The following is a 20,585-nucleotide window of genomic DNA, read 5'->3' as shown; positions in this document are numbered from 1 at the left end:
GAAGGACACACAAACAACGCCAACAGACCTTTATCTTATCTTTTCTAGGAGTAGTTATAACTTGTAATTGGTCACTCGATTATCTTAATCAATTGTTCTTCTACTTTGGAGATTAATAAAGTCCATTAGTTAATCTTCTTCCATATTTCATCCACTTCATTGTTTGTTTCTAAAGTCTATTTGTTAATCTTCTTTCCTATTTCATCAACTTCATTGTTTGTTTTCAAAGAAGTCTTGAAAAACGGTAAGGAACTTAAACTCCACCTTTACACTCTACATTCCAGCAAATCATAACACAATTTTTCAATCGATTTCCCGTCGATTGAATAAAAACCAGAAAATTAGGTAACACTAAGGCCCTTGTCGCCTTCGCCTGCCTTAAATGTACGTCACTATTTGTCTCTTTCCTTTGGCTTTTAAGTACTCTGTCTCACAACATTAAAAAGATATTTAAAAAAAAAAAACGTAAATACTCCGTAATTTGGTAAAGGTAAGTTGGCCACAGCTTTCACGTAGGTAAAAAAAAAAAAAAAGGTAGATTCATTTGGTGGTCACGTTGAGCCTACCAAGCAAAGCATCCCTTCTTTTGCATCTCAGTATACTTCTCTCTCTCTATCTCACAACTCTCTTTTCACACAACAAACAATGGCTATTGGGGAAATCTTTCTCACTGCTTTCATCCAGGTGTTGTTCGAGAAATTGGCTTCACGTGATTTGTTGAACTTTGCACGGAGGGAGCGGATTGACTCTCTGCTGACGAAATGGCGCAGCATGTTGGAACAAATAGGGTCAGTTCTTGCAGATGCTGAAGAGAAGCAAATGACGGATCAACCGGGTATCAAACCGTGGCTAGAGGAACTCGAGGACTTGGCTTACGATCTCGATGACGTGCTGGACGAGTTCGCCACTGAAGCATTGCGACGAAAGGTGATGGAAGAGCCTCGAGCTAGCACCAGCACGGTACGTGCCTTAGTACCTACTTGTTGTATGAATTTCAAACCAAGCACCATAGTGTCTGGTTTTAGGATGAGGTCCCAGATAGATGAGATCACTGCCAGGTTGCAAGATCTTTTTGATCGTAGAGCGGGGCTTGGCTTGCAAATTGTTGTCGTTGGGCCATCTGCGAAAACTTCACAAAGGCCACAAACTTCATCTTTGATTCATGAACCACGTTTATATGGTAGGGATGAGGATAAAAAGGCGATACTAGAGTTGCTCCAATGCGGTCAATCTAGTAATGAAAAGGTAGGTATAGTTCCGATTGTGGGTATGGGTGGGGTCGGCAAGACCACCCTTGCTCAGGATGTCTACAACGACAAAACGGTGGGAGAACATTTTGAGATGAAAGCGTGGGTTTGTGTATCTGAAGTGTTTGATATTGTGGGTGTGACCAAAACGATTCTTGAGTCTGTCACTTCCCAGACTTGCCATTTTAACACACTGGATCAAGTTCAAAATCAACTAAAGAACGCCGTGACCGGGAAGAAGTTCTTGATTGTTCTAGATGATGTCTGGAATGAAAAGCATGGTGATTGGATCAGTTTAAAGAGTCCCTTTAATGATGGAGCCTTAGGAAGTAAGGTAATAGTAACAACACGTAATAGGGATGTTGCATCGATGATGGCCGGAATCGATAAATTTCATCTCTTGAAGGAACTATCAGAGGATGATTGTTGGTCCGTGTTTGCCCAACATGCATTTGAGAATAGAAGTATCGACAAAAGTTCAAATTTGGTTTCAATTGGTCGAAAGATTGTCAAAAAATGTGACGGGTTGCCTTTGGCTGCGAGGACACTCGGTGGCCTTCTACGGTGTAAAGTCAGAGATGATGAGTGGGAAGAAGTATTGAATAGTAAGATGTGGGAGTTTTCGGACAAGAAAAGTGACATTCTTCCCGCTTTGAGATTAAGCTACTATCACCTCCCTTCACATTTGAAGAAGTGTTTTGGATATTGTTCTGTACTGCCTAAGGATTACAAATTTGAGGAAAAGGAACTAGTTTTCTTGTGGATGGCAGAAGGCTTAATTCAGAAACCAATGGGACAAAAGCAAATGGAAGATCTTGGAAGCGATTACTTTTGTGAATTGTCATCGAGGTCATTTTTTCAACCGTCAAGCTGTGGTGAAGTCTCACGATTTGTTATGCATGACCTCATCAACGATTTGGCTCAATTTGTAGCAAGACGAATTTGTTTTAGGATGGAGGAGAAGCTTGAAAACAATGAGGGGCACACAATTATCACTAAGGCTCGCCATTCATCCTTCGTGCGTGGCTATCTAGATGGCAAACAAAAGTTTGAGATCTTCCAAAAAGCCAAAAATCTGCGGTCTTTTTTACCATTTGGATTGAGAGATGATGATTCCAACTTGACCAGCGATGTTCCCCTCCAATTGTTGCCACGTCTTAGACGCTTACGTGTGCTTAGTTTGAGAAGATATCAAATCGGTGAACTTTCGAGTTCGATTGGAGATTTGAAACATTTGAGGTTTCTTGACCTTACACGTGCCTTGATTGCTACATTACCGGAATCAGTAAGCACTCTTTATAACCTACAAACACTAATATTGATATATTGTATAAATCTCAGCAAGTTGCCAACAAACATGAGTAACCTTATTAACTTGCGGCATCTAGATGTTATGGGAGCAGATTCCTTACAAGAAATGCCACAAAAAATTGGTAAATTGACAAGTCTCCAAACATTATCAAACTTCATTGTCAGCCAAGGCAATGGGTCTACCATCAATGAGTTGGGCAGCTTGATTCAACTTAGAGGGACACTTTGCATATCAGGGTTGGAGAATGTGGAGAATGATATGGATGCCAGGAGGGCCAACTTGAAGGATAAACAACACTTAGATGTGCTCTTGATGAAATGGAGTAACATCTCAGATAATTCTCGCAATACAAGTGTTGATTTAGAAGTGCTTGACATGCTAAGACCTCATGAGAAGTTAAAAGAGCTAACCATTAATGGTTACCGTGGCCTAACATTTCCTACTTGGGTCGGAAATTCTTTGTTCTCTAACATGGTCAACTTGGAGTTCCAAAATTGTGACAAATGCATTTCCTTGCCGCCACTGGGTCGATTACCCTCACTTACAAAACTTTACATTCAAGGTACGAAAGCATTACAGAACGTTGGACTTGAGTTCTATGGGTCGGGCAGCTCAAATCCCTTCCCAGCTCTAGAGTTTTTAACCTTTGAGGACATGGCTGAATGGAAAGATTGGTCTCCGTTTGAAGTGGAGAAGGGATCTCAAGCATTTTCGCGCTTGTCAAAGCTCACCATTAAAAGGTGTCCGAAGCTTTTGGGAAAATTGCCCAACAATCTTCCCTCCTTAAGAAAGCTGGATATTGAAGACTGCCCGCTGTTGGTCGTTGCGTGGGTTCCAAGCCCAACAGGGCTAATTGAAGTGAGGAACACACGTCAGTTTGATTCACTCATCTCCTTATCTCTTAAAGATGTTTCGATTCCGAACTCCTTTAATAATCCAGAAGTGGGTAATGAAGCAGCTGCGACAGAAAATGCAAGGTATAGTCCTTTCAGCTCGCTGACTTCCCTGGGAATTAAAAACATTCAAGGTCTCACATGCCTACCCAGTTGGTTTGTTCAAGGGCTGACCCGACTCCAAGAACTCTCTCTCTATGGTTGTCCAGAATTGACATCATTGTGGAAGAATGAAGTTAGAATACACCACCATCTTCTTACCCTCCGACGCTTGGTGATTGAAGGGTGCCCCAAACTTATTTCCTTATTTGAAGAAGATGAAGACGAGGAAGGGCTACAACAGCATGAGGAGCTTCCTTACATGATGCTGCTGGAGTACTTGAAAATAAAAAATTGCAAAAAGATGGAGAAGCTGCCACGAGGGCTGCACAACCTCAGATCTCTTCAGGTGCTTATTATCGATGCATGTCCATGTATCATCTCTTTCCCAAAGACAGGTTTGCCGTCTACGCTAAGAACATTGCATATTGAATCTTGTGACGCTCTGCGATCCCTACCTGAGTTGATGATGCTGAATAGTCTCGAGAAATTGGACGTTTGGAATTGTCCTTCGCTCATGTACTTAAGTGGTTTGAGGACTGGTCTGCCCCGCAATCTCAGAAAAATGTACATTTTGGAATGTGCAAAGTTGGAGTCAGTACTAGTAGAGGAGGGGATGAAAATATATTGTCCATCTCTCAAATCTTTTGTAATCCGGGGATGTGATAGCCTCAAATCCTTGCCGGATGTGACTCAAAACAATGTTGATGGTGGATGTCTCAAGGATCTCAGTAATTTGGGGGTAGCGTTTTGTGAGAATGTGGAGTCCATTCCACAAGGATGGTTCACCGCAACCAATCTAAGGGAATTGCGGGTCAAGGGGTGCAAGAAACTTAAGGGCCTGCCACACCACGCCTACAAAAACCTCACTTCTCTTCAATCGCTGACAATAAGTAGTTGGGATGCGGCTACGGAACTCATTTCCCACTTCACCAACCTCACTTCCCTTGAATTGCACAACGTCAACATGGGGGGTAATAAGCCCCCATCAGGATGGGGTTTGCACAGATTGTCCTCTCTCAGAGAACTCACCCTCGAAGGTTATGGTTGGGCGTCATTTCCACCAGTAGAAGAAGAAGAAGATGGGATGATGTTGTGGCTGCCCCCTTTTCTGAACGAGCTGACTATCCTGCACTTCCCAAATCTGCAGAAGCTGTCTTGCAAGGAATTCCCCTCTCTCGAACTACTTTATATCGGGGATTGCCCAAAGCTCACGACCATTACAAAGCTAGGGCTGCCTCCCTCGCTTGTTGATCGATCGTTACTTTCAGAGCTGTTGATCGATCGTCTGCCTCCCTCGCTTCTGGGATTGTATATCTGCGGATGTCCAAAACTGAAAGAGAAGTGTGAAAAGAAGAAAGGCCAATATTGGCCCCACATTTCTCACATCCCTCAAGTCCAGATAGACTACAGGAATGTCTTCGACCCAAGCAGCTGATGGCCCCCGTCCCATGTGCGGTTTTCGTAAAAAAGGTAATATTCCAATTCTTCCATCGTATTTCAAGCTAGTAATTAATTAAGCTATTAATTCCTTTCACACTTGCACTATAGACCTCAAGAATGTCTTCGACCCAAGCTGCTGCTGCTTTTTTTTGGAAAATATATGGGCTTGTTTGCACAACTCATCTTCGGAAATTCACGTGCATTAGATAGTCGAACCACTCCTTCCAGTGCACCACACAGTATTTACACCCGCACGCACACATATATACGTAAACGTCTACAAGCATATACTTTTAGATAGTGATTTTCACACTCTATTTTGGTCTTTTATCTGTAACATTACTGTTTCACTCTTTCATTGTGATAGAACTATAAAAGTGTTTCAAGTACTAATAAAACAATAGACTTTTGGATAATTTGACGTGACAAGACCAAAAAAGGAGACTATATTTGTAACCAATAAAACCTTAAAACTTCGTTTGATTACAAAGAAAATTATGTCAAAAATTGGAAGTGAGAGAAAGTGAAGTGACAGAGTAAAAAGTGAAAGGAAGTTTTATACTTTCTATGCGTTTTGTTAGAATAAAAAGTTTCCTAATAATGTTGCAAGAATATGATAATGAATTTTTCTTTTGCCGATAAAAAAAAAAAAGAATGTTGCAAGAAAATATTATACTACTAGTACTTATTAAACTAGTACTCTGAGCATAACTATTAATCATGATAGAAAAGCGAAAGCTATTTAACGAGACTTAAAGGAGTTGTACAAGAAAATTCAGTCTCTAACACCTGTATGTTTGCACTAATGCAGTTATGATGAGAGGACACTGGGTTATGCTTCTTTGTTTGGAGATTTCTCAAGATACGTTGCAACAAGAGGAAGGGAGACGGTATTCAATCTTCCCAACTTTTAATACGGTATTTTTTTCCCCTGTCCAAGTGTATTTCTTACTTGACACTAGAAAATTTGTCTTTTATCATGTACTTTATAAACATCCACCGCGGTAAAATTTTAGCACAAGCAAAAAACTTTTGGATGGGATAGCAAACAAGAGTAGTGAAAGGGTACACATTAATTGTTTGTCCTCAGACGGTTGCATAAAGTCGTGGAGCATCTTTATTTATTTAGCTAGTTTTTAATTTTCCCACTGAGTCTTCAACAAATATAATGAAGTAATTATTTTGCTCGGATTTATCCAAATCTTGTGCTAACTTTCTCACATCTCTCAAATATTTTTCATCTCTTCAGCAGATACATTTATGGGGCCAATCGTTCGAAGTTCAACATGATGAATTTTCAGATTGCAGTGCTGTCAATTTGCTCTGAGGATGTTTTCAATTGGATGATCAAAATATGTTTCCGTGCTTTGTGTAATTGTGTCACTAGATTTCAAGTCTTGTAGGAACTATTTAGGTTAAATTATCCATATTTTGTCTGAATGCCTTTGTTTCTGTCGTTCTTCCTACTTTGCTTCCCCTAACACTCTCATTTGTCAATCCTCCATTTATTAGCTATCATTTTCAAAGATTCGGCAGAATTTTTTGCTACTAGACTCATATTTCTTTATGTAGTTGTTGAATTATGTGTTGTTGTGACGCCTGCCTTTTGATTTATAGAAAATTTGAGTATGTTCTTCCATCAGTTTTTTGTGTTCATAAAATCATTTCTATTACTGGGTCGGTGGGTTGGTTTTACCTGCGATATCCCCATGTGTCCTCCATTTGAAGTGGGGGTCAAAGTCTCATTCTTGTTAATCCACCGATTCTCTTCATTTTCTGGACCAACTATTATATGAGCACGCCGATTAAAATAAAAAACGATGATATGAGCACCCCATGAAACAAGAAGACAGTACGTGTTCATTTCTAGTGGTGAAGAACTGGTTCAATGTGTTTCTTTCTAGAGGATGTTGATATCGCCAGGAGCAAGTGCCAAGTGATTCGATAATAGAATATCAGAATCTGACGCGATGCCCTTATCAAACAAATTGAGCAATGGCTGGCTCCTCTAAAAGATGTCAACCATTTACATTAACCATATTTAACGCAAGGCAAAATTTCCCCCTTTCTCTGGGCTATGCTCTTCAATGTACCCAAAAGAAAATTCTTAGCATAAAAGAAATTCCAGTGTAACCACCTTGCTGCCCAATAATGCACGGTCACGTAATCGCTGTGCCCCTATTTCCAAAAGAATGGTCACTTTATCAATGTGCACATATGCATTGATGTTCACGTCATATATAACTCGTATCACTACATTGCTTTTTTTTATATAATTTCTTTCTCTGTCTTTTTGATCTTTTCAATTCCCTTTTTATTTTGCATTGCTTCTGCAAATTCAAGCTCCAAAAGCGCAAGCTTATAATTATATCTATCAGTTTTGTACCTTCTCACATGTCCAGTATCAGCAGACAAACTAACGAATGAACACCTAACCATGAATTACACATACAGTATTGGTCGTGTAAAGTGGACATGACTGGTTGCATAATGACATGCTAGCAAGACAAAAATTAAGAATTTGGGCACATATCTGCTCTGTGGGAAATGAAGATTCAAACACTGCTGCCATTGTAAAAGATGGTTTATGGATTAAACTGGAAAATGGTGCAGCAAGTTGTTTTTGGTCTGGTTGATGGTTGGCAGAATCTACTCTCATGGAAGCCTTTTCAAGATTGTATATGATTTCAAATCAGAAAACAGCTAGAATTGGGATCCTATTTGACAATTACAACCAATCTCAGAACCTGTCTTTTAGAAGAAACCTGCATGCTTGGGAGGAGATCCTGAATTAAGAGGCTTGTTAATGGCATGGTGCTACACAGTGATAAAGGTGATTCCCATCTCCTGGAGACGGGATTGCAGCAAGGGCTCCTTCTTCTATGAGAAGTGGGAGGAATCGTTCAGTAATTGGACCTCACGTGCGGGCTTTTCAGGATAAACTTAAGCCCTCTTAAACAGAAGATTTTTCTGAGGCAAGCCATGCAGGGAAAAAGCCATACTGCTAGTGAATTGACCAAGAGGAATATATTCCGAATTGAGAAAACTCTTTTGCATTTCTTATGTTCAAGATCAAAACGGTATTTATTTGAAGTACATATGATTTACTAGCTTGGTGGCTTCAGAACAGATACACAGGAGTTGAAAAACGATGCTGGGAATCATGCCTATTTGCAGTAATACTGTCTCTACAGTCTACGGTTGACAACGAATGAAATTCTGTTCGATGGGAGTGATCTTGACCATATGGATTTGATTAATATCATTAGAACTAGAAGGGTTCTATGGGAGAAGTCCCATTATGCTCTCAGGGACTACTCAATAGATGACTTCAAGAGATGCCTTGTAGAATGATCAAAGCTCCAAGAATTTGTTCTCAGAAGGCAGGGCAGACCTAATATTTGAGGTTCAGAGGCCATTAAAATGGAAATGATACTTTAGTTGATGAAGTGCAGCTAGTTAGTTTGTTTGCAGCATTGAATTGCACTCACTGTAATGATGGTTTCAGTTGTTCGTACCAGCACTGTTATAATATTTCCTTATCGATAAGTTGGTTCTTGGGGGAATCTAATTTCTTCTACTGCTTTTTTTCTCTGTTTCTCAAATCCAAACTCACGGTTGTTGAGCCACCCAGGAGTTTGCAGGGGTGTGTTAGTAAGGGTCACTAAATGCGTAATCAGTTAGTTGTAAAACCTGCTGTGCAGTTAACCGAATTAGCTACGGAGCTGAAGCTCATGTGGTCAGGTAGTTAGTGGCGTCAATGAGTTGGTTAGAAAGGAATCTTGATGAGTTTAGAAGGTGGTTAGCTCAGCTGTGTTGATACATACCTCAAGGTATCTTTCTGCAGTGATCATCGTGAAATTAATAAGAAGATGAATCTCTCTCCTGTTCTTCATTTCTGTATTACACATTCACATTTTCTTCAATATATACCCTGGGTTCCTTGTCATTAACTTATTTTGGTCAAAATTCGTAACATTGAAGAGAAAAAGACTCATTAGATCTTGCTCAAATCACCTGTTTGCAGCCCGTACTGTGTATATATGAAATAGGATACACATTACTCCTACAATAATATTCAAACATTAGCTTGCAACTGTCTCTTATTATGTTGTGGGTCGTTTATTCTTCCGGTCCATACACATATCCAAAATAAGAGTTTTTTTCTTCTTCATAATAATCGTTTTAAAGAGCATTCAGAAAAGCTTAGTCATCTTACTTGCCTTCTGAATCAAAAGAAGTCTCGGTCTGCCATTTTACTTGGTGTTGCTTTTCGTTGGTTTGGGGTGTGGGTGGTATGCCTTGAGCATAGCCCGCAGTGATGCGAGTCAATGGTTAAATCCATCTTCGGTCCTGTTGCCACATCAAAACCGTTTATTTTGTGAAAATTCTCGAGTCAATTGTACCAATCAGTAGCTCGTCATATTTGTCTCAAAAGATTAATGGCTAGTCTACAAACTTTCAGAGTGAATTGAAAGATAAATATGCTCAACTGACATCGTTATCGTTTTTCGATCAACTTGATTTATTTTGGGCGTACGTTATTTCTTGTTTGGTATATCTGCTAGATGTGTCTTTTCTTTTGGCTTTTAATTGAAATATTCATGTTTATTAGATAAAAACCTTTGGCTCAAGTAAGGTCTGCCCTTCGTTAATTTGAAATAATCATGTTTATTAGATACAGGGTACCTTCTTTTAGGGGAGGCGGTTTCTTCATTGAAGGGCTAGTTTGAATGAATTAGTTCCATTATATGTTTTTCTTTATAGGAAAGATTTCAAAGTGATCCGGCCCTAAACTTTCACCCGAATGTCTCATAAACACATATAACTTCACTTTATTTCAATTGAACGCCTGTGGTTTATTACTTCCCTTAAATTCGAGCTTCGGAGTTAGATTCCGTCCAATTTCTTACTCTCTTTTTTTTCAGCATTTTCAAAGATTCCATTAACCGTAACCAAGAGGAAAATGTCTCAATTGGATCCAGTATGCAATTACTATTCAGATCAATGAATGTATTTATGGTGCAACAACTGCTTCTCATGCCTTGAAGAATCTACTTACAACTCACAAGTATAGTATATCGTTGGAATAAATCAATAACTGGCGACACGGCGGCAGCGGCACCAAAATGCCGTCCCTCCGCTCCTGCCTCGTGCAACAGCTATTTCTTCATCAATGTAAAACCAGATGAAAAATGGATCTTTCGTGCTTGGCTCTCTCTCATCTTTTCCTCCAAACGGTATCTCGAAAGAGTTGAACGGTCCGATTTTTATGCGGATGCGCTCAAATACGAAAGCAAGTATTCTCTTCTTCCACGAAAACCTGCCTTCAAATGTCAAGCACCCGAGCGGTCCGAGGAAGACTCCGTTCTCGATCCTCTTCGCAGCGGCATCGAACCTCTGGACGGCTGTAATGGGAATGTAACCGCCGCTCTTTAAGCCATCCTTAGCGGTGAAAATGAGCATCCAGGTTCTCCCGGGAGATTTCGATCCACCACCGAGAGTCTCAAGAAACCCAGAGGGATCCAGCTTTGCCTTCTCCATCACAGACAGAGCAGATAGAACCTCCTTAGCCGCTACCCGTCTCGTTTTAGCAGCGTTCTTCAGCACTTTCACACACTCCTGTACTTCCTTGTTTGGTTGTTCTTCTTCCTGATCAACAAGAAGACGGCTATCGGTAACTCGGCCTGTCTGATCATCAACGGTAGCTCTGGTCTGCACTATGGAGAACCCCCGACGAGTGGTGTTTGTGGTTTTGAAGCAAATAGGAGTGTTGGTGAAGTACTTGAGATGAAGTTGGGCTATGGCAGGGAGATGGGTCTTTGATGGTTTGAGGAATGAGTGAAATGAATTTGGGATGAGTACTGAGGATGATTTTGGGGAGAACAAACGAGTGGAGGCTGTTGTTGATTCCATTGTTGAGTAATTTCTCTCTCACTAAAATGCCTCACATGGCTCCATTCTCAAGAAAATGGTTGTATTTGGGGCCATAATTTTTTATTTTCTTTTTGCACTTGTGAACCACAATAATTGTGATCCATACTGACCAAAAAAAAAATAAAATAATTGTGGTCCATAAATTTGTACCCACCATATTTGTATGCACGTACAATACTAACGAGGCACATTTGATTATTGGATTATTTCTGGGAAAAAACGGCCCGGGTTAAATGAGACATGTGGGTTCTTGGGATAATAGATGAGATTTTAAGTTGAACGAGATTAGTAGGACTATGTTTGATTTGAGTAGGATGAAAGATGGGATAAGGAGTGAAGAATTATTTTTTATCATTAGATAGACGTGCGGGGTATAATCTCAGCACTCTGAATTAGCTTATATCACCTCGTGTGGAATTCGATAGCCCCCGTACATGGGGCATTAAGTGAGCAAATAGTCTATTTTTTAATCCAATTTTACTTTTAGTCCTACCCGACAAACGGGCAACTAGTTAATCCTAGGATATCGCTCCATATGTTGTAAAAATGCGCTTGGGCTTCTTTACCTGTAATTTTAGAACTTTGTTCTAAATTAGTAATAACAGTAAAGCAGAAAATAAGTATCAGATCTTCTACACACACTGACACAAGAAATCCTGTTTTGTTGCCCATACAAGTACAAACTAGTCATTTTATAATGATCCCATATTGTAATTTACAAACATGGGAATGATTGGGTATACACTTGTCTCCTCTTACGGTGTCCTTCCGTTTTGCCTCCGTTATATCTCTGTGTGAGAATGTTTATACCCATTTGTGTGATTTGTTATGCCATTTGGGGGACACCTTAACAAATAAATAGTAACCTTGTCTCGGGAAAACTGTAGTCAGTGTTATGCCCATTTTTGTGAGTTGTTATGCCATTTTTAAAAAGTTGATGCCATTTTTGAAAAGCTATTTGTGTTTGGGTTATGCCGTTTTTGTCGGGTATCCCCGAGACAAGAGGGGATACCGTAGCATCTTCCAACAAACAGTAGCTTGTCTCTTGTACAGTATTGTTGTGCATCTTTTTAAGAGCGGTCCATTGTAAATTTTTTCCGTTTTGAAAAAAAATTCTTTCGAAAAGTTCTTTTAGGTCCATTTGCACATCCACATACTAGCGTTGTTACCGTTCGATGTATGGAAACAATAAAAAAAAAAGGGTTAAATACCTAGACATCTCTCGAAATTTTCCTCTTTGTCTCACTCACCCCCTCTTCGAATTTCTGTAACGATCATCGTAAAATCAATAAAAAGAAAATGAATCTCTCTCCTGTTCTTCATTTCAATATTACACATTTCACATTTTCTTTCAATATATACCCGGGCTCCTTGTCATTAACTTATTTCGGTCAAAATTTGTAACACTGAAGAGAAAAAGACTCGTTAAATCTTACGCAAATCACCTGTTTGCAGCCCGTGCCTTGTATAGTTGTATAGATAAAATAGAATACACATTACTCCTACAGTAATATACAAACATTAGCTTGCAACTGTCTCTTATTAATTATTATTATTATGTTGTGGGTCGTTTATTCTTCAGGTCCATACACATATTCAATATAAGAGTTCTTTTTCTTCATAATAATCGTTTTAAAGAACATTCAGAAAAGCTTAGTCATCTTACTTGCCTTCTGAATCAAAAGAAGTCTAGGCTTGGCTTGCTATTTTACTTCCTTTTCTTTTGCTTTTCGTTGGTTTGGAGAGTGGGTGGCAAGGTTCTGAATACCGTACTGGATAAGGTAGTGGGTGATTGGGTGGTATTGCCTTGAGCATAGGGCTGTAAACGAACCGAGCAGCTCGTGAACTCGGCTTTTCCTTGATTCATTAACGCTGGGCTCGTTTAGTAAACGAGTCAAGCTCGAGTTTTCAGCTCGTTTAGTCGGTTTGTTTGACAAAAGTTCGGATCGTTAAGGGAGGCTCGACTCGATTAAATAGGCTCGTTAGTAAATGACTAAGCTCGGCTCGTTAAAGCTCGTGCTCAAGTTTTTGGCTCGTTTAGTAAACGATCCGAGCTCGAGCTCGATAAAGCTCAACTCGTTTACAGCCCTACTTGAGCATAGCACACATTGATGTGACTCAATGGTTAGATACACCTTCAATCCTATCATCTCATCAAAACCATTTATTTTGTGAAAAAATCTCGAGTCAATTGTACCAATTAGTCGCTACATCATATTTGTCTTCAAAGACCAATGGCTTGTCTAATTTTTCAGAGTAAACCGAAAGATAATATGCTGACTCACGTTGTTATCATTTTTCGATCAACTTGATATTTTTTGGCATGGATATCAACTTGGCGAGCCCAAGAAGACAAAGCGGTTCCAATCAAATCAACAGGACTAGGGTGAGCCCAACCTAGACTAACTTGCATTTGGGGCCACATTCGACCCACTTTCAAAGATTCCATTATTGACTTCTTCGATCTCTACCGTGAGAAATTTTTTTTTTTTCCCTCGACAAACGAAACATTTTATTAAACTCGAAAGGGTACATCGAGAGAAGAAAAAAAGAAATCAAGCATAGGGCCCAATGCTCTCTGTCTATGATTTATCAAAGCCATCTTTCTGGCTATTGTGGGGGTTCGGTTTATCGGGATCTTGACCGTGATTCAATTCTGGTTCTTTCCTCTGTTGCTTTGCATGCCCGCCGCCGTACTTGCAACAAGTCACTAGGGCTGTGGAAGCCCAATGACCCTCCAACGATCAAGTTAAATGTAGGGAGAAGTATATAGGTTTAAGATTAGGGCAGAATGACATATATCTCTAAGTTAGAGTCCATTTGTATTTATAGACCTTGGTTTGCATGGCCTCCAAGCTAGCGCGTGGAGGATACGCTCGGGTAACTGCCTCGGGTGACGTTATATGCCAGATCAGCACCAATGATGATCTTCGTGTTGTAGCCGTCTCAGCCTACATCATGGTGACGCGTTTGCCCGAGGGATCTGGTTCGCCGAGACGGGGGATTGTTCCTGAGGCATCAAGCATGGTCGCTTGATTATGTGTTGAATAAAATCCCAAAGGCTGCCCGAGCCTTTAATAACATCGCCTCGTGCCTATGTACAGTCGGGCACCATGGTCCAAACCGGGATGCGAGGCGCCTCAGGGTTGGCCCGAGCTTGATTACTCTGGGCCACTACAGCCATGACTCGTGAGATTTGTCGAAGCACTCTTACCGGTAAAAGCTAACAAATATATTTAAACCATTGATTGTCAAGATGAACGGTCCGAATCTGCCTTACAGGGAAGCGTGCATTCCCGGATTCCAACCGGGACCACATTCGACCCATTGGAGAGATGCCATTATTGACTTCTTCTCTACCGTGAGAAATTTCAAGCATAGGGCCCAATGCTATTATCTATCTATGCTTTATTATCAAAGCTGTCTTTCTAGCCGTGTCTCGTGAAATTCGTCGAAGCACTCTTATCGGTCAGAGTTAACTCTTACCGGTAAAAGTTAGCAAACATATGTGAACCATTGATTGTCAAAATGAACGATCCAAATCTGCCCTACAGGGTGCACTACAGAGAAGCGCGCATCCCCAATTCTAACCAGGACCACATTCGACCCATTTGAGAGATGCCATTATTGAAACCTTTGGCTCTGTTAATCAGATTATAATTGGGCAGATCCGCAGATGAATAATTACCATCACAACTGTCATGGACAAAGAAATTCAATTCCTTGGGGGACCACGTTCCCCAGCCTAGAATTCTGAATTAGCAAAAGTCGTTTTTGGTCGGCTTGGTTTGGATTGGTTTGGTAACGTAAATTTTTTTTCCTTGCGTCGGTTACAAAGTTTTGTGGCACAGATTCTACAGAATACAAATTTTAGTGGTGATAATGATATTTTGTGATGAGATGTGAATCTATGTGTCTCGAGATATAAAAGTGGACACGGTACCCTTTCTTAGCGGGTGCACTTTCGAAGTGACCCCTAAACTTTCACCCAAATGTCTCATAAACACCAATACTTCACTTTATTTCAATTGAACAAATGTAGTTTATTCCTTCCCCTAAATTCGGGCCTCAGAGTTCGATTCCATTCAATTTCTAATGAAAATGGCTGACATGGCTCCATTCTCATGAAAATGGTTGTAATTGGGGCCACAAAAGTTAATTTCGTACCCACCATATTTAGATGTACGTACAACACTGACCCTCAGGCACATCAAATTGCTGGATTATTTTTTTTAACAAAAATGGGAATGATGAGATTAATAATGGGGTTAAATGGGACGTGTGGATTCTTGAGATAATAGATGAGATTTTAAGTAGTACGACATTAGTAAGACTATGTTTGACTTAGGTGGGATGGAAGATGTGATAAGGAGTATAGAATCATTTTTACCATTAGATAGACAGGGAGCAAATAGTATATTTTTTTAATCCAATCTTACCTTTAGTCCTATGCGACAAACGTGCAACTAATCAATCCTGGGAACAAGTAGCCCAACATTTTTCTGAGTATGGATGCAGGATTGCAATCCCAACATCAAACATGCCCTTCCTGGAATTTCCGAGTAAAAATGCACTTGTGCTTCTTTACCTCTTGTATTGTTGTGCATCTTTTTAAGAGCGGTCCATTGTAAATTTCTTCCTTTTTGAAAAAAAAAAATTCTTTTGAATAGTTCTGTAGGTCCATTTGCATATCCAAAACTAGGATTGTATCACATTCGATGTAAGGGAACAATAAAAAAGACTAAAAAACATTCTATTATCCCGGTAAATATTTTGTTAGAGGTAAAGTTGGCCACAGCTTTCACGCATCATGTAGAAGAAAAAAAGAAAAAAGAAAAGGTAGATTCATTTGGAGGTCACCAACCAGGCGAAGCATCCCTTCTTTTGTATCTCTCAGTATAGTTCTCTCTATCTCACAACTTTCTTTTCACACAACAAACAATGGTTATTGCGGAAATCTTTGTCTCCGCTTTCATCCAGGTGGTGTTTCAGAAATTGGCTTCCGGTGATCTGTGGAACTTTGCACGGAGGGAGCGGATTGACACTCGGCTGACGAAATGGAGCAGAATGTTGGAGCAAATAGAGTCAGTGCTTGCAGATGCTGAGGAGAAGCAAATAACAGATCAACGGGGTATCAAGCTGTGGCTGGAGGATCTCGAGGACTTGGCTTACGATCTCGATGACGTGCTGGACGAGTTCGCCACTGAAGCCTTGCGGCAAAAGGTGATGGAAGAGCCTCGAGCTAGCACCAGCAAGGTACGTGCCTTAGTACCTACTTGTTGTATGAATTTCAAACCAAGCACCATAGTGTCTGGTTTTAGGATGAGGTCCCAGATAGATGCGATCACAGCCAGGTTGCAAGATCTTTTTGATCGAAGAGCAGGGCTTGGCTTGCAAAATTTTGTTGTCCGGACATCTACTGAAACTTCACAAAGGCCACAAACTTCATCTTTGATTCATGAACCACGTTTATATGGTAGGGATGAGGATAAAAAGGCGATACTGGAGTTGCTCCAATGCGGTCAATCTAGTAATGAAAAGGTAGGTATAGTTCCCATTGTGGGTATGGGTGGGGTCGGCAAGACCACCCTTGCTCAGGATGTCTACAACGACAAAACGGTGGGAGAACATTTTGAGATGAAAGCGTGGGTTTGTGTATCTGAAGTGTTTGATATTGTGGGTGTGACCAAAACGATTCTCGAGTCTGTCACTTCCCAGACTTGCCATTTTAACACACTGGATCAAGTTCAAAATCAACTAAAGAAGGCTTTGGCCGGAAAGAAGTTCTTGATTGTTCTAGATGATGTTTGGAATGAAAAGCATGGTGATTGGATCAGTTTAAAGAGTCCCTTTAATGATGGAGCCTTAGGAAGTAAGGTAATAGTAACAACACGTAATAGGGATGTTGCATCGATGATGGCCGGAATCGATAAATTTCATCCCTTGAAGGAACTATCAGAGGATGATTGTTGGTCCGTGTTTGCCCAACATGCATTTGAGAATAGAAGTATCGACATTTGTTCAAATTTGGTTTCAATTGGTCGAAAGATTGTGAAAAAATGCGACGGGTTGCCTCTGGCTGCGAGGACACTCGGTGGCCTTCTACGGTGTAAAGTCAGAGATGATGAGTGGGAAGAAGTATTGAATAGTAAGATGTGGGAGTTATCGGACAAGAAAAGTGACATTCTTCTCGCTTTGAGATTAAGCTACTATCACCTCCCTTCACATTTGAAGAAATGTTTTGGATATTGTTCCATACTACCTAAGGATTACGAATTTGAGGAAAAGGAACTAGTTTTCTGGTGGATGGCAGAAGGCTTAATTCAGAAACCAATGGGACAAAAGCAAATGGAAGATCTTGGATGTGATTACTTTCGTGAATTGTCATCGAGGTCATTTTTTCAACTGTCAAGCTGTGGTGAAGTTCCACTATTTGTTATGCACGACCTCATCAGCGATTTGGCTCAATTTGTGGCAAGACGAATTTGTTTTAGGATGGAGGAGATGCTTCAAAACAAGGAGGGGGACACAATTATCACTAAGGCTCGCCATTCATCCTACACATGTGGCTATCGAGATGGCATAAAAAAGTTTGAGATCTTCCAAAAAGCCAAAAATTTGCGATCTTTTTTACCATTTGGATTGAGAGATCGAGGTACCAACCAACCATTCTCCTACTTGACAAGCGATGTTACCCTCCATTTGTTGCCTAGTCTTACACGCTTACGCGTGCTTAGTTTGAGAAAATATGGAATCTGGGAACTTTCAAGTTCAATTGGAGATTTGAAACATGTGAGGTTCCTTGACTTTTCCTGTGCCTTGATTTCTACATTACCGAAATCAATAAGCACTCTCTACAACCTACAAACACTAACATTGAGAGATTGTAAAAAACTCAGCAAGTTGCCTGTAAAGATGAGTAACGTTATTAACTTGAGGCATCTGGATATTACTGGTGCAGATTCCTTACAACAAATGCCACCAAAAATTGGTAAATTGACAAATCTCATAACATTATCAAACTTCATTGTCAGGCAAGGCAATGGGTCTACCATCAATGAGTTGGGCAGCTTGATTCAACTTAGAGGGACACTTTGCATATCAGGGTTGGAGAATGTGGAGAATGCTATGGATGCCAGGAGGGCCAACTTGAAGGATAAACAACACTTAGATGTGCTCTTGATGAAATGGAGTAACATCACAAATAATTCTCGCAATACAAGTGTTGATTCAGAAGTGCTTGACATGCTAAGACCTAACGAGAAGTTAAAAGAGCTAACCATTAATGGTTACCATGGCCTAACATTTCCAACTTGGGTTGGAAATTCTTTGTTCTCTAACATGGTCAACTTGAAGTTCCAAAATTGTGAAAAATGCATTTTCTTGCCGCCACTGGGTCAATTACCGTCACTTACTAAACTTTACATTCAAGGTACGCAAGCATTACAGAACGTTGGACTTGAGTTCTACGGGTCGGGCAACTCAAATCCCTTCCCAGCTCTAGAGTTTTTAACCTTTGAGGACATGGCTGAATGGAAAGATTGGTCTTCGTTTGAAGTGGAGGAGGGATCTCGAGCATTTTCACGCTTGTTAGAGCTCTCTATTAAAAGGTGTCCCAAGCTTTTTGGAAAATTGCCCAACAATCTTCTTTGCTTAAAAAAGCTGGATATTGAAGATTGCCCTCTATTGGTGGTTGTGTGGGTTCCAAGCCTTACAGTGCTAATTGAAGTGAGGAATACACTTCAGTTTGAGTCACTCGTCTCCTTATCTCTTAAAGATGTTTCGATTCTGAATTCCTTGACAAATTCAGAAGTGGGAAACGAAACAGCTGCGGAGGAAAATGCAAGGTATGGCCATTTGCGCTCGCTGACTTCCCTGAGAGTTGAAAATATTCAAGGTCTCACGTGCCTACCCATTTGGTTTTTTCACGGGTTGATGGGACTCCAAGAACTCTCTCTCTATGGTTGTCGAGAACTTGCGTCATTGTGGAGGAATGAAGCTAGAATATACCACCATCTTCCTGCTCTCCGACGCTTGGTGATTGAAGGCTGTCCCAAACTTATTTCTTTATTCAAAGTAGATGAACACGAGGAAGGGTTACAACAGCATGACGAGCTTCCTTACATGATGCTGCTAGAGCACTTGGAAATAAAAAATTGTGAAAAGATGGAGAAGCTGCCACGAGGGTTGCACAACCTCAGATCTCTTCAGGAGCTTATTATCGATACATGTCCATGTATCATCTCTTTCCCAAAGACAAGTTTGCCGTCTACGCTAAGAACATTGAATATTAAATCTTGTGACACTCTACGATCCCTACCGGAGTTGATGATGCTAAATAGTCTCGAGGAATTGGAGGTTTGGAGTTGTCCATCGCTCACGTACTTAAGTAGTTCGAGAACTGGTCTGCCCTACAATCTCAAAAAAATAATCATTTGGGGATGTGCAAAGCTGGAGTCAGTATTGGTAGAGAAGGGGATGAAAATAAATTGTCCATCTCTGGAATATTTTGTAATCTGGGAATGTGATAGCCTCAAATCCTTGCCGGAAGTGACGCAAAACAATTTTGACGGTGGATGTCTCAAGAATCTCAGTAATTTGTCGGTATCGTTTTGTAAGAATGTGGAGTCCATTCCAGAAGGATGGTTCACCGCAACCAATCTAAGGGAATTGTGGGTCCACAATTGCAAGAAACTACAGCGGCTGCCACACCTCACTTCTCTTCATCGGCTGACAATAGGTAGGTTTGATGCGGCTACGGAACTCATTTCCTCCCACTTCACCAACCTCTCTTTCCTTGTCTTGGACAATGTCGACAAGGGGGGTAATAAGCCCCCATCAGAGTGGGGTTTGAACAGATTGTTCTCTCTCGATACACTCTTCCTCCGTGGTTATGGTTGGGCGTCATTTCCACCTGTAGAAGAAGAAGAAGATGGGATGATGTGGCTGCCCCATTCTCTGATCGAGCTGCGTATCTGGGATTTCCCAAATCTGGGGAAGCTATCTTGCAAGGAATTCCCCTCTCTTGAACGACTTCGTATCTGGGATTGCCCTAATCTCACGACCATTACAAAGCTAGGGCTAATTCCTTTGCTTTCGGAACTTCAGATCTGGAATTGCCCCAAGCTGGCATCGTTTTCTGCTGAGGAGCAAGGATTAAGGCAGCTGCCTCCCTCGCTTTTGAGTTTGGAGATCCTTGAGTGTCCGATACTTTCAGAGCGGTGTGAAAAGAAGAAGAAAGGCCAATATTGGCCCTTCATCTCTTACATCCCTCAAGTCAAGATAGACTACAGGAATGTCTTGGACCCAAGCAGCTGATGTGCGTTTTCCGTAAAAGAGGTAATACTCCACTTCTTCCTTCCTTCCTTCGTATTTCAAGCTAATTAATTAGAGATTAAGGCTCTGTTTGGAACCCATGGAAAGGAAAAGAAAAGAATGTTGCAAGAAAATATTATACTACTTATTAAACTAGTACTCTAAGCATAACTATTAATCATGATAGAAAAGTGAAAGCAATGGACATAATCAAAAATCTAGTAAGCGTTTGCAACCTTCATGAGAAAATGTAATTTTCTTGTATTTTAGCAAAAAGAATTGAAAGCTATGTAACGAGGCGTAAAGGAATTGTACAAGAAAATTCACTCTAACACTTGT

General features: G+C 40.5%; 2 protein-coding genes across 2 annotated transcripts; one reads left to right on the top strand and one right to left on the bottom strand.

The window, feature by feature from the left end:
* Positions 1–519: 519 nt before the first annotated feature.
* LOC131332620 (putative disease resistance RPP13-like protein 1) lies at positions 520–20,249 on the top strand. Its single transcript, XM_058366919.1, has 2 exons — positions 520–4,444; positions 19,672–20,249. The coding sequence occupies exons 1-2, from the start codon at positions 646–648 to the stop codon at positions 20,247–20,249; spliced, it is 4,377 nt and encodes a 1,458-aa protein (XP_058222902.1). The 5' UTR covers positions 520–645.
* On the bottom strand, positions 9,962–10,979 carry LOC131334800 (uncharacterized). Its single transcript, XM_058370056.1, has one exon. The coding sequence runs from the start codon at positions 10,908–10,910 to the stop codon at positions 10,089–10,091; it is 822 nt and encodes a 273-aa protein (XP_058226039.1). The 5' UTR covers positions 10,911–10,979; the 3' UTR covers positions 9,962–10,088.
* Positions 20,250–20,585: the final 336 nt, after the last annotated feature.

The sequence above is a fragment of the Rhododendron vialii genome, chromosome 7a (genome assembly GCF_030253575.1).
Source record: "Rhododendron vialii isolate Sample 1 chromosome 7a, ASM3025357v1".
Lineage (NCBI taxonomy): Eukaryota > Viridiplantae > Streptophyta > Magnoliopsida > Ericales > Ericaceae > Rhododendron > Rhododendron vialii.
Note: the sequence above shows the minus strand (reverse complement) of the source record. Positions and strands in the feature narration are given on the sequence as shown.